The sequence below is a fragment of the Aaosphaeria arxii genome, assembly GCF_010015735.1.
Source record: "Aaosphaeria arxii CBS 175.79 unplaced genomic scaffold BU24scaffold_6, whole genome shotgun sequence".
In the NCBI taxonomy this organism is placed as follows: Eukaryota; Fungi; Ascomycota; class Dothideomycetes; order Pleosporales; genus Aaosphaeria; species Aaosphaeria arxii.
Window position 1 is genome coordinate 686,375 of NW_022983479.1, and position 12,158 is coordinate 698,532.

The window sequence follows — 12,158 nt, forward strand, 5'->3', positions numbered from 1 at the left end:
TGGTCAGACACTGTTTGCAGTTCAGATCATAACGGCTGAACGATAGCCCTAAATTGATCGTCTACCACCAGCTATTTCTACCTTCATTGGCTGTCTAGCTGTTCCAGACCTGCTTTTATCATCGATAACACTTTTGGCGCAGTTTCATTGATGGACATCTGTACTTTGGATACTCTGCGACCTCACGACTCGAAGGAATGCACAGAGGATTGTGAGCAGCACCGATAACTACTCGATCGGATGTCGCAATACTTGTAAGGACGTTTCGCAGGCTTTACATGACCTAGTCCAGGCGCCCGATTGGCGTCTTGTAAAGATACAAATCTCATTGTTTGCACTCCGAAACACCCTCGCAGCCTGTGAGAATGCGAGACTGAATTCTGCAGCTGCGACCCGACCTCGGCTCCTTCACGAGTGCTGTGAACTGTGAGAGTATACCGTCGGCTTCACCAATTCATGTGGTCTCACATCACAGGGAAACGAAGAGCCATTACAACTCGACGGCTTCGACTTCGACTGGCGAACTGATCGGTATGAAATCAGCGAGACTCGCCGGCAGTGTTTTGGGATGTGCCAGGTCGCCATTTGACACTTCAACCTAATCTTCAATGTCTGAACATTCTTCATCATTCTTGTAGACCAAAAGATTCGATTTTGGCACAAGCTACAGCCAATACAGGTGAGGAAGTCGCAAATGGAGAGAAACGGTCGCGAATTCACACCTACACATCTTTGTGAGCTCGATCACGTGGCAGGCGCTCTTTTAGGACTTACCATGACCACGCATCTTTATAAATGCCTCGCCCACCGAATCGCGACTCACCTTCCTCACACACTTCGGTAGACCAGTCATCCATCACGATTACGCCTCAAGATTCCCCTGGAAATAGGGCAGTCATGGATAACCAACGCTTGTACCGAAAGAGACACCGTATCTTGACATCCTGCACGGAATGCCATCGCCGCAAACAAAAGGTCAGTACCGAGCTGAAGCCGCACATCTAGAATTCCTCTACTACCCATTTTTCCGGACTGTCACTCAATGGAGATATTGGCGGGACGAACGTTAATTCTTGAATGCAGTGTAACCGTGTCCAACCTTGTCAGCACTGTACGAAACGTTCGAAGCCGGTAGGGCTCCATTACAATATCCACAACGTGCACTGATGTAGTGGCCGTAGGAACTATGCCGCTACGAAAATGTTGACAGCAAATATGGCCAATACGCCGCCATCAATGCAAGTACAAACGCCTCTGGTGATAGCGGAATCGAATCTTCAACGATATCGGCGCCTTCGCCATCAATGCTGGAAACGAATTCATTGTCCCCGCAGGACAACCAGGACCTCGTCAATGTCCTGGGCTATTCCACTCACAGTGAACACAATACCCTAGGCTTAGTCCAAAGGGTGGAGACTACCTCCCCATCCACATCGAGCCGTCTTTCTACCTTGAATAGCAAGCAGCAGACAGCTCTGGACCACAAATATCGATCACTAGTCCGTCAGTTACCATCAAAGGAGCATATCGACATCCTCGTCCAGCACTTTTTCTCGGATATCAATTGGCACTACGACGTGATCGATGAGATCACTTTCCGTCAGCAGCTCGAGAACTGGAGAAGCATCCCTTACTCGGCTCATAGCAACGCGATAAGTGTCCTGCCCGCCGACGTTCTTGCATTTCCTTCCCTTCTTTTCCAGCTTATGGCCCATGCTCTACTACATCAACCCGTTGCTGATGGAACTTGCTCACGCCTTGAATCCCTGAAATACGCCTCGGAGATGACATTCGTCGATTTGGCATGTGACTTCTCCGAAGCTGGCTTTTCAACCTTGGAAACTATAGGAAAGAACGAAGTGACAGTGGTGGCTGTACAGTCAGGGATCCTACGTGCATCCCTATTGAAAAATACCGGAAATGTCATCGAGGCATGGCATGTCCTAGGAACCGCCATTCGAGACGCACAGGAAATAGGGCTTCATGCAGAATCGACCTCACAAACCCCGTCGGCAAGCATTGACGCTCAGTGGGATAAAGAGATGAGGCGCAAGATCTGGTTTGTGTTACACAACTGGGATATTCACATGGCTGTCGTGCTAGGAAGACCGATCACGACAATGATGGCCACTGGAAATGCGCTTGATCTTCCCGACGACCTTGCACAAAGAGAGAGTGGAACACTGCCGAGAAAGAGAACGTCCCATGATCCCCCTACTCCATCCAGCATAATCCATATTGGTTACGACGTTGCCTATCGATATTTTCCACAAGTCCATGGTCTTGAGAACCGTGGAGCACGGATAGAAGACTACAATATTGTGCGAGAGACGCACGCCGCGATTGTGAAGAATATGGACCGTGTCCCGCTTTGGTGTCGCCACGAAGACCCTGATACACAGTTTGACGAATTTCCAAGTTGCCACTGGCTGCCGGCGGCGCGCCAGGCATTGACGAGTGGGATTTACTTTGTCTTGCTTTCGCTACATCGGCCCTACATATTCAGTGTAGCTGAAAGTCGGACAGTGGCACTCAAGGCGGCACTGAATATCCTCACCGTCCAGAGACGATTGTTTCATCTGTCAGAACCGCAACAGTACATTTCATTCAACATGGTCTACCCAATGTTTGACGCAATGGTCATCTCACTGGCTACTGTTGTGCTATTTCCAAATGAGAACCTCGATATTGTCTCGGAATTGGTCCAGAATGTGCGCTGGGGCATTGATGTGCTCAACAAGATAGGCGAACATAATGCTATGGCTCGGTCGGCATACAGCATTGTGAAGAAGCTATTCTCCCGGTTGAAGCAATCTGGTCCACACGCTATTCAGCATTCCAGTCATACGAGCGAGAGCGTAACAGAATGGTCGAGCACCGAGACCGCGGATCTTGGTTGGGCCAGCACGAGTTTGGACGGAGCTCCGACGGTGAGTAACGTCGACGCTGAACTGCCATCACCAACCTACCAGGGAACGGATTTAGGGGCGTTAAATCCTCACGGTTTTCACTTTGAGACCCTTTTACCCCCCCAGCCAGTTCATGATCTATTCTATCAAGATATTTACGCACCGGATATACAGGAGGCCTGCCCGGGTCCCGAGTTTCCTTTGCAGAGTCTCGACTTCGATGGTCATTACCCAGACAACAGTTTCTGGAGCTTCATGAGTAACTTCACTCAACCATTAGAAAGTACCTAGGGTGTGCACGATGTTACATTTATGTACTAGTTTTATGGAGTTTAGATTTTAAAATCTGCAGAACCAAAGTCCTCCACGATTACCACCAACTCAAAAACTAGCAAAAAACTTCGCAATGTCGCCTACATTCCTGTCGACCGCATCAGGCTGGTCGTAGTGCTGGAAGTGGGAGACATCATTGTTCCAGATAAGCTTCTTGTTCACGGCCGGAATGGATTCGAAATGTCTCTTGGCCGCAGGCGCATTCATACAATTGTCCCCATGGATGATCAAAGCCGGCTTGTTCAGCTTCGCCACTCCTGGGACGGTGGTGTAGGAAAAATGGTCCAGGTCACTCATGACCGCGTAGCGGTTCTCAAATCCCTTCAAGGTCCACGGTCCGTACCAGGACCATACCACAGGACCTGGAAGACCTGCTACTGCACCGGTGTCTGGATCGGCGGCCTCGGGGTCGACCAGGGGTTGGTACACAACTTCGCCAGTACTGTCATAAACCTCGCGAGCTTTGCGGGCTCGTTCGAGACGCGCTTGCAATAGCGCTTCTCCTTGTTCCGGTGTGGGCATCTTGAGCGAGCCAATGTCGACACCCGGTTCCCAGGGCACGCAGCCAGCGCAGATCATGTAAATATCCGTCTCGTGGTCACGGAAGTAGCCCGAGACGGACGCCGCAGCCTTGACGCGGTCATCGTACGAGGCAATGTCTAGACTCTCAGGTCCACCTTGACAGATGCCGACGAGGAAGAGTCTGGAGGCATCGACGTCGCCGCGGGAAACGAGATAGTCGAGTCCTGCAACTGCATCCTCGTTTTTCATTTTGGGGTTCTCGAGTCGTCGAGGCATTCCCGTGCTCTCACCCACAGTGCGCGGGTCAAAGATCAGCGCCGCGTAGCCCTCATCGGCCAGGCGGGTACCGTACTGTGTCGGTGCCTGCTCCTTCATGAACGAGTAGGGCCCCGTGAGAACGATGCCAGGAGGTTTAGCGACACCGATAGGCCGAAAGAGAACGGCACCGATTGTCTCGCCGTGGGACGGATAGCGGACCTTTTCCGTCGTGTAGTTTCCGTGAGCCGGCATGTTGCTGCAGTTGATATTGAATGGGGCAGATGAGAGGTAGGTGCTTTGATGATATGTTGAACTATTGCCTTTTCTGCTGTATTGCTATTGAGCAGCGATACAAACAAAAGATCTTGACAGCGATTTCCTGTGTTCATTTTATACCCGTGGGAGAGCAGAGCTCGACGACATCAACTAAGCTCCGAAACTCTCCAAGTCTAAACAAATCGTCATAGGGACATGTGAATTAGGTTCGGGGGTCAGACTAAAAACGTTGGATGCATTATCGCCGAAAATGAGTCAATCAATGGATCCGCCAGGACCCTTTATCGCCGAAAGATCGCCAACCTCGATTGGTCTAACTCAAAACCCTTCTCGCAGCACAACGTTCGTCTCGCCATGATAGCCTCCTAGCCTTGTAGACTTCCTCCTTCGTGACAAGGTCTGTATCCCAGGTCACTGCAAGGCCAATTAGGAGTCGAGGCCCGAGAGCAGAGCAATCCTTTTAGCAGCGGTAGGTTTGATGATGATGTTCTCAACATCGATAGTAGTCTGGACAATCATAGATCTCACGACGGGCAAGAGTGTTTCCTCGAGATTGAGGGTCAAAATAGATCGAATTAGGGACTAGCAGAGGAAACGAATGTATCAGATGTAAGTAAGAAAGTAAGAGATCTAGAACAGAGACCTGCTGCTGCGAATACTTCTGATAATAACAAACACGGTCACTCCTTCTCTCAAACTGTCACTTGCAAACTACTTCTTCTTTTGGAGGCCCAGCTGGACTCGTCTCCCGTGAACAGTGCCGGTCAAACCAGGCCCAACCGTTTGACTCCCTCCCAGCTATCCTCCACCGTCTTCTGGAAAGGAGTGAATTTCAGTTTCAGCATCCCTTCGGCGTTACTTCTATCAAGCCCAAAGTGCTTGGCCTTGTCACAGCGTGCACCTTCCTCTCCCAGTCCCCTTTCACCTTTAGCTCTCAATCCCGCGAGGCCGTCTTCCAAATAATCCACCCCTCCGCACAATAGAAACCTCTCACTGACACCATTCTCCAACGCCAGAGCTCTCACATGGGCCTCAGCCACATCCCTCACATCCACCCAAGCCGGCAGACCCGGCGTCGCAACCTTAGGCCTGAACGCCGGATCCTCACCCCGCAAACCCACGATCAATCCCTTCAAACTCGTATTCAACCCCTCTACCCCCTTGTCCTCGTGAACTTCATGATACGGAGGTCCGTATATCATCGGCGGACAAAACGTGACCAAATCCCAGCTAACCTCGCCCTTCGCTTTGGCCTCCTTCCACATATCCCAGGCCGCGCGCTCAGCGAACGTCTTGCTCGCGAAATACCCATAGTACCCGTCCTGCGCAGCCTGCGCGGAGGTCACGGGATCCCAGTCCTCAGCCGTGTAGACGTACCCAGGCCGCGCGCCCTGCGACATGTCGACGACTGAGGCAAAGCTGCTCAGGATGGTCATCTTCTTCAGCGTCGTGCTTTTGAGGGCGCTGTGGATGACGCTGCGGGTCCCGTTGACGGCGGGCTCAACGAGGTCTTTGATCGGGTCAACCGTCGAGGTGAAGAAGGGGGAGGCGACGTGGCAGATGAAGTCGACTCCCTGGGCGGCTGAGTCGAGGGCGCCGGGGGCTTGGATGTCCGGGACGGCGATGAAGGTGAGGTCTCCGTTCTGGTAGGCCTGTGGGTATTTGGTCTGCAGGAAGGTGGCTTTTGAGAGGGAGCGGACGGTCCCGCGGACGCGGTAGTTGTGCTGAAGGAGTTGGTCGAGGACGTGGGCGCCGACGAAGCCGTTGGGTCCAGTCAAGAGGACGAGAGGTCTGGTTGTAGACATTGCAATAGGGGAATTGGGGAGTTGGTGGGTTGTAGAATCTTGTGAAATCTGCTCAGTGTTTCGCGGTGTTATGCCGATTCAGCTATTTGGCAGAGATATATATTCGATTGTAACACGGCGTCATTTTATAGAACCAACAGCCCGTCCTCAACTTGTCAAAAGCTGACGTATTGCACACTCTACCCAACTCCTCATTCCTAACAAGTACAGACCACATAATGCTCGAAGTCCTCAATTATTCTCATAGGGTCTTTCAGCGCCGACAAAATAACGCTGGCAGACGTTGTAGTTAGCAATCTTTCGGCGATAAAAGACGATCTCAGAGTAGTGGCCAGTGGCCACCGATGATCTACCATTCATTTTTCGGCGATAAGTGCACTGACGTTCTTAGTCCGAACGTCCTGGACTGGACTGGACCCCCATCATTACCTTCCGACTCTCACGACGACACAAAATGCGGAGTTGCTGGTCCCTGCGCGTCATTAAGTTATATTCCCCGCAAAACTGCACATATTTGATCGAACTGGTTTCTATTGGTGCCCTCGCAGCATTCATGAAAATGAAAAGTGTTGAGCCAGATAAACGGTTCCCAATGGGTTTAATTCTGGGCCCAGTAGACTTGTCCCGCCTTTGTCTGTCTGTCTGTCGGACGTCCCAACAATCGGCGCCGAAAAAGAAGGTGCCTGGTGTGCAGGGTAGGTGGTGTTCACTTTGGTTTTCCCAGTATGCAACTCTCTTCGGCGATAGCGATAGCGATTTCGAAGGCACAGTACACCAGTCTAAGCTGTCTGGCGCTTGATATTCAGCAGCACCTACCTAACGACATAAGGCAACTTCCCAGTGCTCACTCCCTGGGCGGGAGGGAGGAGGCTGGTGAGGTGATCGCAGAGTTTCAGACATCGATTGGCAGTAAGCATTCATAGACGATACTCGGCGGTGAGTATCGTACGTGTATTGAAATTCTCATCATTCCACAACTCCACAATCATGGCTCACTCGCGCTTTGCGCTGCGACGCTTCTGCTTGCCAAAGACACCAGGACTTCGAACATATGTCAATCCTGCACGGATACTCTTCCTGAAAGAAATCTACGCTGAGGCCCGCAAACTTGACCCGCGTAGCGAAGAGTACAAGGTTCTTGAGCGAAGCGGCGACTGCTGGTACAACTACTTCCAACCTGACAACTCAGAACGCTATGGATATCATGAACTCCAAAAGGTAAACATCCTTCAATGGCAGCTATGGACAAATCGACTGACCAGTTCCTAGGAATATTCAGATGTTCTCGCAGAAATCGACTCATTGCGCTCATCCATCAAGACACCTGTCTCAACCATCGCGAAAACTCTTGTTCCCGAGTACGCCCATCAGTCTGTCAAGATAGAGTCAAACTCTCTCTCGCTCAGCGAATCTGTAATCATCAGCGATGCGCTTGAAAGTACAGTCTTCAAGAGCCATGACTTCGCATCTCTCAACATTGACGATCTCAACCATGTCGACTTCCCACGGCCTCACGATCTACTTCCTAGCAGACTTTCCACCAAGCTACTTCCATCTGCGATCTCCGAAAGGGTTATGACTGAGGTTGCTGAGTTGCGTAATCACATCATTGTATCGCACTGGATCGCCGAGATGGCCCCAAGGTTTCCAGGCACAGCAGGTCTGGACGAAGACGACCTCCACGGGCTAAATGCCCTTATGTTAAAAGACACACCATCCGAAAAATTTTGGACTGCGCCTACCTGGGGGAAAAAATCACCTATTGGCTCTTACCGCAATCTTCCAATCTCAGTGGTGTCCAGCCCGATGCAAGTGTTTCCATACCCCCAAGAAGTGCCAAACTTGATGAAGAAGTTCATCACTTGGAGAAACGATGCCCATGCACAAAAGGAACTCCACCCCCTCATCCTCGCATGCCAGGCAACCATCTACTTCTTCTCCATTCACCCTTTTCAAGATGGCAATGGAAGAGTCGGACGAACCCTAATGCATGACTACATGGTTTGACAAGGCTATGTGCCGGTCGTTATGCAGGGCTGGTCTCGCGAAGACTATCTGCGCAGCGTCTCGGATGCGCAAAATGGCAGACCGAGAGCTTTCGTCAATTTGATGCTTTCTACGCAGTTAGACATGATGAGGACTTTCAAATGGCGAGAGTTCGTCTAATGCGAACCATTCGGCTGCAAATACCCTTCGAAATTCTTTTCCATGGAGACAACCCTTTCCGTAATTGAACCTCTCCGTGAAGAGATAGTCTCCAAGGAGAGCTGATCTCCATTGGGAGGATACTAATTCATTTTGTTCGCGTTTGTCTCTCTAGCTTAAGATACACATTTAGGTACCTAATTTATCTAGAATGGAGCCGTGATCCCAATTGACCAGAAAAGACGTGCCCGTGCGATTTGCTAACCTGATGAAATAAATGCCTTGGTTGGAAATACACAAAATTGGATGGAAGAGGAAAAACGAGATGGTCGGAAATAAAATAAAATATATACAATACCCATCCATATGCACAATAAATAGCGTGTGGGGGAGGGAAAATGGAGGAAGTATGATCAAGAGAAGAGGAATTCTTTTAGGACTGGCGAACCCGCGAATTCGGGATTCAGTAGGATGCAACTAAAAATAGAAGGAAGAAAGAGTTAGTGGGACGTTTTTTGGACTGGATAGATACGGCAAGCGATGGGAAGATCGGAGAACGTACTTGAGGAAATACGAGAGGCCGGTCCTTCGTTTTTCTAGAAATCTCGGTCGAAAGCGAGCTGTGTGGGTTGGGCAATAATGTCAATATTGGTTCTTTTGATAATGCAACAGTATGTAGAATTGGCGCGGATGAGGCAGGTGGGGTGGGGTGGGTGTGTTTCGAGAAGTTGTTGACTACTGGATATTGGGAGGTCTGGTCTGGTGACTTACATATTACGCTCTTTGGTGGTAGTGGAGGCATGGCTCCCTCGGCATGCGGAAACGTTTGCACTAGCTTTTGCCGCAGCTCGTCGAACTCGGAATATCTATAGCATCGGTGTTAATGTGGTATGGGGATAGTGAGGTGTTTCACAACCATGATAGATAGACTATACGATACCTTTTAATAATCTTCATGGGCCCTCCCTGGAAAAGAACAGTTGTGGTTAGCCAAGAAACGTCTCGTAGTGTTGGCATCGTTGGATAGTATGACTACCCCATCTGTAATGGGAGAGGCAACGGCATAGATGATAGGGTAGCATGGGTAGTGCAGTTCTGCAATACAACGCCGCAGCGGAACTGCAAGAACGGCTCCCGGAAGTGATAGACTTACATGCAATGTTTCGACGGTGCAGTGGAAGACGACGTAAGCTCCCAGGCCAGGTGCGGTGCCACTGACAATGACATAATCGTCAATGGTGACATGCTTTGCCCACAGCGCTTTGCATTGCTCGGAGCCAGAGTCGGTGTGGTCCTCGAGGAGGATCGGGGCCGACTGTGAGACGTTGTCGGAAGAGCTCACATTGCTGTTGCTGGTGGTTCGCTCGTGCCTCTGCCAGTAAGGGGGTACGATGCTGCTGCGCTCTGGACGTGGCGTGAACGAGGCGGGGAGGGTGCGGTCTGCATTGCCATGGTCGACACCGTCGTCGAGGTTGTCCGCAGAGGCAGGACGCGGGTGTTGGCCCTGGCCTCGGCCTTCAACTTTGACTCTGTGGTGAGTTTGGTGTTGGACAGACTCAGAACCGGGCTCCATCCATCTAGGTAGTGGGTCGAGAGTGCGGTAGCGCGGGTCCAACTACAACGGGGAAGAAGAAGGATTGGGGTTGGGATGGGGATTGGGATTTGGTTCGGGTTCAGGTTTCAGAGATAGAGAGGACGGGCTGCGGGGAGAGAGGGGTTGGTGGAAGAGAAGGTGTGTGACAGTGTGTATGTATGTGTATAGAGTCCGGTATGTCTTGTAGAGAATACGGAGGATTAGAGAGGAAAGGAGGTTTGTTTTAAGCCAGGTGTGGAGTAGGGCGAGATGGAATAAGTGATGGACGGATACAATGGTATGTAATATGTGTGTAGTCACTGCTCGTATGTACGGAGCATGTGCAATGGAATTGTATGGATGTGGCTGATGACGATAAGGTATGAGGTGCAGAAGTGGTGATAGTGATGGGGCGACGGTGGCATGCAAAAACAGAAATGGAGGACGAACAAGACGGGGCTAGTGCGATTGTTGAGGCGGCAGAAGAGCAGAGGAGAGGTGGCCATCGACCAAAGACTACGCCATCACGCTCTCCGCATGCACAAGTTAAAAAGCAAGCGTCAATCTAGGAACATCATCGATCTACGAGTAGCTAATTGACTTATCCACCATTGAAGCCATCCAAGGCGGGGTGGGTAAGGTGAGGCAGGGAATCAAAGGGTTGGTTGACTCGGGCCTGTCTTGGATATATCTACGGGCTACTCGGTGCTTGTGGGCATGGCGAGAAAAGATGAATAGAATTCGACAATAGAGGCCCGCACCCGATTATTATTGGCATCCAATGCAGATGCGGCCCTACTTAATAATTCATAGATTATTACGAGAAGTGCATGACCGGCCGGCAAAGAAAGAATAGAAAAGAAAAGAAAAGAAAGAGAGCGAGACCGTGGGGAGACTCTGAGAGAGGAAAAGAGAGAGTGGAAATAGGAGGCTAACGAGTCGACAAGGGTCAAGCTAAGGGTCAAGGGCGATGGCATGGGCAGGACCCGCGGGCCGATCTGTGTTTGACTGCATCGTGAAAGCGGAGCGGGTGCTCATTGCCGGAGACTGAAGCAACTGTAATAACTACTGTATTGTTGGTACAGTTGAATAGGGAATCCAGTCAGAAGCAGAAGGACAAGAACATGCTGTGAATCGATAATTATGAAACAAGGTGGTGGTGGTGGTGGTGGTTGTGGAAGAAGGGATAGAGAGACAAGACATGGTCATCTGTAGAAGGACATGGGGGAGTGTAGAGTATATTGTGATGACCTTCAATGGACTGTTGTTATGCCATCTGATTCATGTATCAGGCCTGCATACTCCATATGTTGGTGAGATTTCACTTCTCCTTGGTTCCCGTTGTGTTGATGAAGTTGTTGATGATTATTATCATTATCGTAGGGATTACGGAGTAATAGAATCGAACAGAATGGAGGGACTCTGTGGTGGTGGCCATAGCTCTTTCGTAGCGATTCCCGAATAGGAAGGGGATGCATCCTTCCCCCCTTTATCCCTGTTGTTCCTTCCGGACTTGGGACTTGGCGTTTGGTCTCGTTTGTTTTCTTTTCGTCAAATCATTTCACATCCTCAACTCTTCCATTTTCCTTCGGTTCCCTTTACACAGCTTACTGTGTACACAGTAGTTACCTCGTAGTCTTCAGTTCAGTTCAGTTCAGTTCAGTCCAGTCCAGTCCACCTCGGTTCCGTTCCGTCCGTCGATCATCGTGTTTTCTGAAACACCCACTCATTATTCATCCATTCTTTCATCATTCACCTTTCACTCCAATTCTCACCGTAGTACCCCAATCCACTCTGTAGTCCAACCAACACCGTGATAGTGATACTCCCCCATAGTCCATAGGCCATCTAATTTGTAGAGTAACAGCAGCAGCAGCAGCAGCTACTCTCCCGTGTTTGCTACCTCCTTATGCCACGGCCGCCACCATAACCATTCTCCGTAGACGCGGCCTGTGTCTTACCACACCTACACAGTATCCTCCCTGCATCTCAGACGGTATGGGATGGTATGGTCAGACACGCTCTACTGCAATGAGCCATGGCACAGGTGGGCAATCATTCTTATGGGGCGAACATTGTTAGGCATGCTATGGAGCCCATTATCGTCATGTATCCCGTACACATACATTATAGTACAGACTACAGAAGGGTGAGCCGGGAATAGGTAGGTGTGATTTGAATAGAATAGCAATGGAAGCTAGGATCGCATCTGAGTCCAGTCCAGTCCAGTCCAGTCCAATCCTGTCTAATTCAATATTTATTGTATTGAAGATGCCCCGTCACAGTTCATGTCCCCATCCAGTCCGATCCAGTGGCCAATCCAGTGGCCAATCCAGT

At 50.3% G+C, this 12,158-nt stretch overlaps 6 protein-coding genes across 6 annotated transcripts; 2 read left to right on the top strand and 4 right to left on the bottom strand.

Annotated features, from left to right (window-relative positions):
• Positions 1 to 795: 795 nt before the first annotated feature.
• On the top strand, positions 796 to 3,200 carry BU24DRAFT_349594 (uncharacterized protein; the record flags this gene model as incomplete). Its single annotated transcript, XM_033523610.1, has 3 exons — positions 796 to 975; positions 1,084 to 1,131; positions 1,182 to 3,200. 3 exons carry the CDS (start codon positions 796 to 798, stop codon positions 3,198 to 3,200), a joined length of 2,247 nt encoding a protein of 748 aa, XP_033381675.1.
• A 45-nt stretch (positions 3,201 to 3,245) lies between these two features.
• On the bottom strand, positions 3,246 to 4,668 carry BU24DRAFT_235079 (alpha/beta-hydrolase). The gene has a single exon (XM_033522226.1). It carries the CDS (start codon positions 4,272 to 4,274, stop codon positions 3,291 to 3,293), a length of 984 nt encoding a protein of 327 aa, XP_033381676.1. The 5' UTR covers positions 4,275 to 4,668; the 3' UTR covers positions 3,246 to 3,290.
• Positions 4,669 to 5,266: 598 nt separating this feature from the next.
• On the bottom strand, positions 5,267 to 6,082 carry BU24DRAFT_313399 (NAD(P)-binding protein; the record flags this gene model as incomplete). Its single annotated transcript, XM_033522852.1, has 1 exon — positions 5,267 to 6,082. A coding segment is annotated over one exon (816 nt), but the record flags the coding sequence as incomplete, so codon positions are not given.
• Positions 6,083 to 7,090: 1,008 nt separating this feature from the next.
• On the top strand, positions 7,091 to 8,269 carry BU24DRAFT_464144 (uncharacterized protein; the record flags this gene model as incomplete). The annotated part of the gene is made up of 3 exons (XM_033532183.1): positions 7,091 to 7,321; positions 7,373 to 8,074; positions 8,138 to 8,269. The coding sequence occupies 3 exons, from the start codon at positions 7,091 to 7,093 to the stop codon at positions 8,267 to 8,269; spliced, it is 1,065 nt and encodes a 354-aa protein (XP_033381678.1).
• A 392-nt stretch (positions 8,270 to 8,661) lies between these two features.
• Positions 8,662 to 9,557, bottom strand: BU24DRAFT_313039 (Phox-like protein; the record flags this gene model as incomplete). Its single annotated transcript, XM_033522846.1, has 5 exons — positions 8,662 to 8,725; positions 8,811 to 8,868; positions 9,020 to 9,114; positions 9,189 to 9,214; positions 9,402 to 9,557. Coding segments are annotated over 5 exons (399 nt in total), but the record flags the coding sequence as incomplete, so codon positions are not given.
• Positions 9,558 to 10,423: 866 nt separating this feature from the next.
• Positions 10,424 to 10,910, bottom strand: BU24DRAFT_235073 (uncharacterized protein). The gene has a single exon (XM_033522225.1). The coding sequence runs from the start codon at positions 10,796 to 10,798 to the stop codon at positions 10,520 to 10,522; it is 279 nt and encodes a 92-aa protein (XP_033381680.1). The 5' UTR covers positions 10,799 to 10,910; the 3' UTR covers positions 10,424 to 10,519.
• Positions 10,911 to 12,158: the final 1,248 nt, after the last annotated feature.

What these genes read in the sequence shown, in the direction of transcription:
- BU24DRAFT_235079 (XM_033522226.1), bottom strand. Translation starts at nt 4,274, where the DNA reads ATGCCGGCTCACGGAAACTACACGACGGAAAAGGTCCGCTATCCGTCC.
- BU24DRAFT_235073 (XM_033522225.1), bottom strand. Translation starts at nt 10,798, where the DNA reads ATGCCATCGCCCTTGACCCTTAGCTTGACCCTTGTCGACTCGTTAGCC.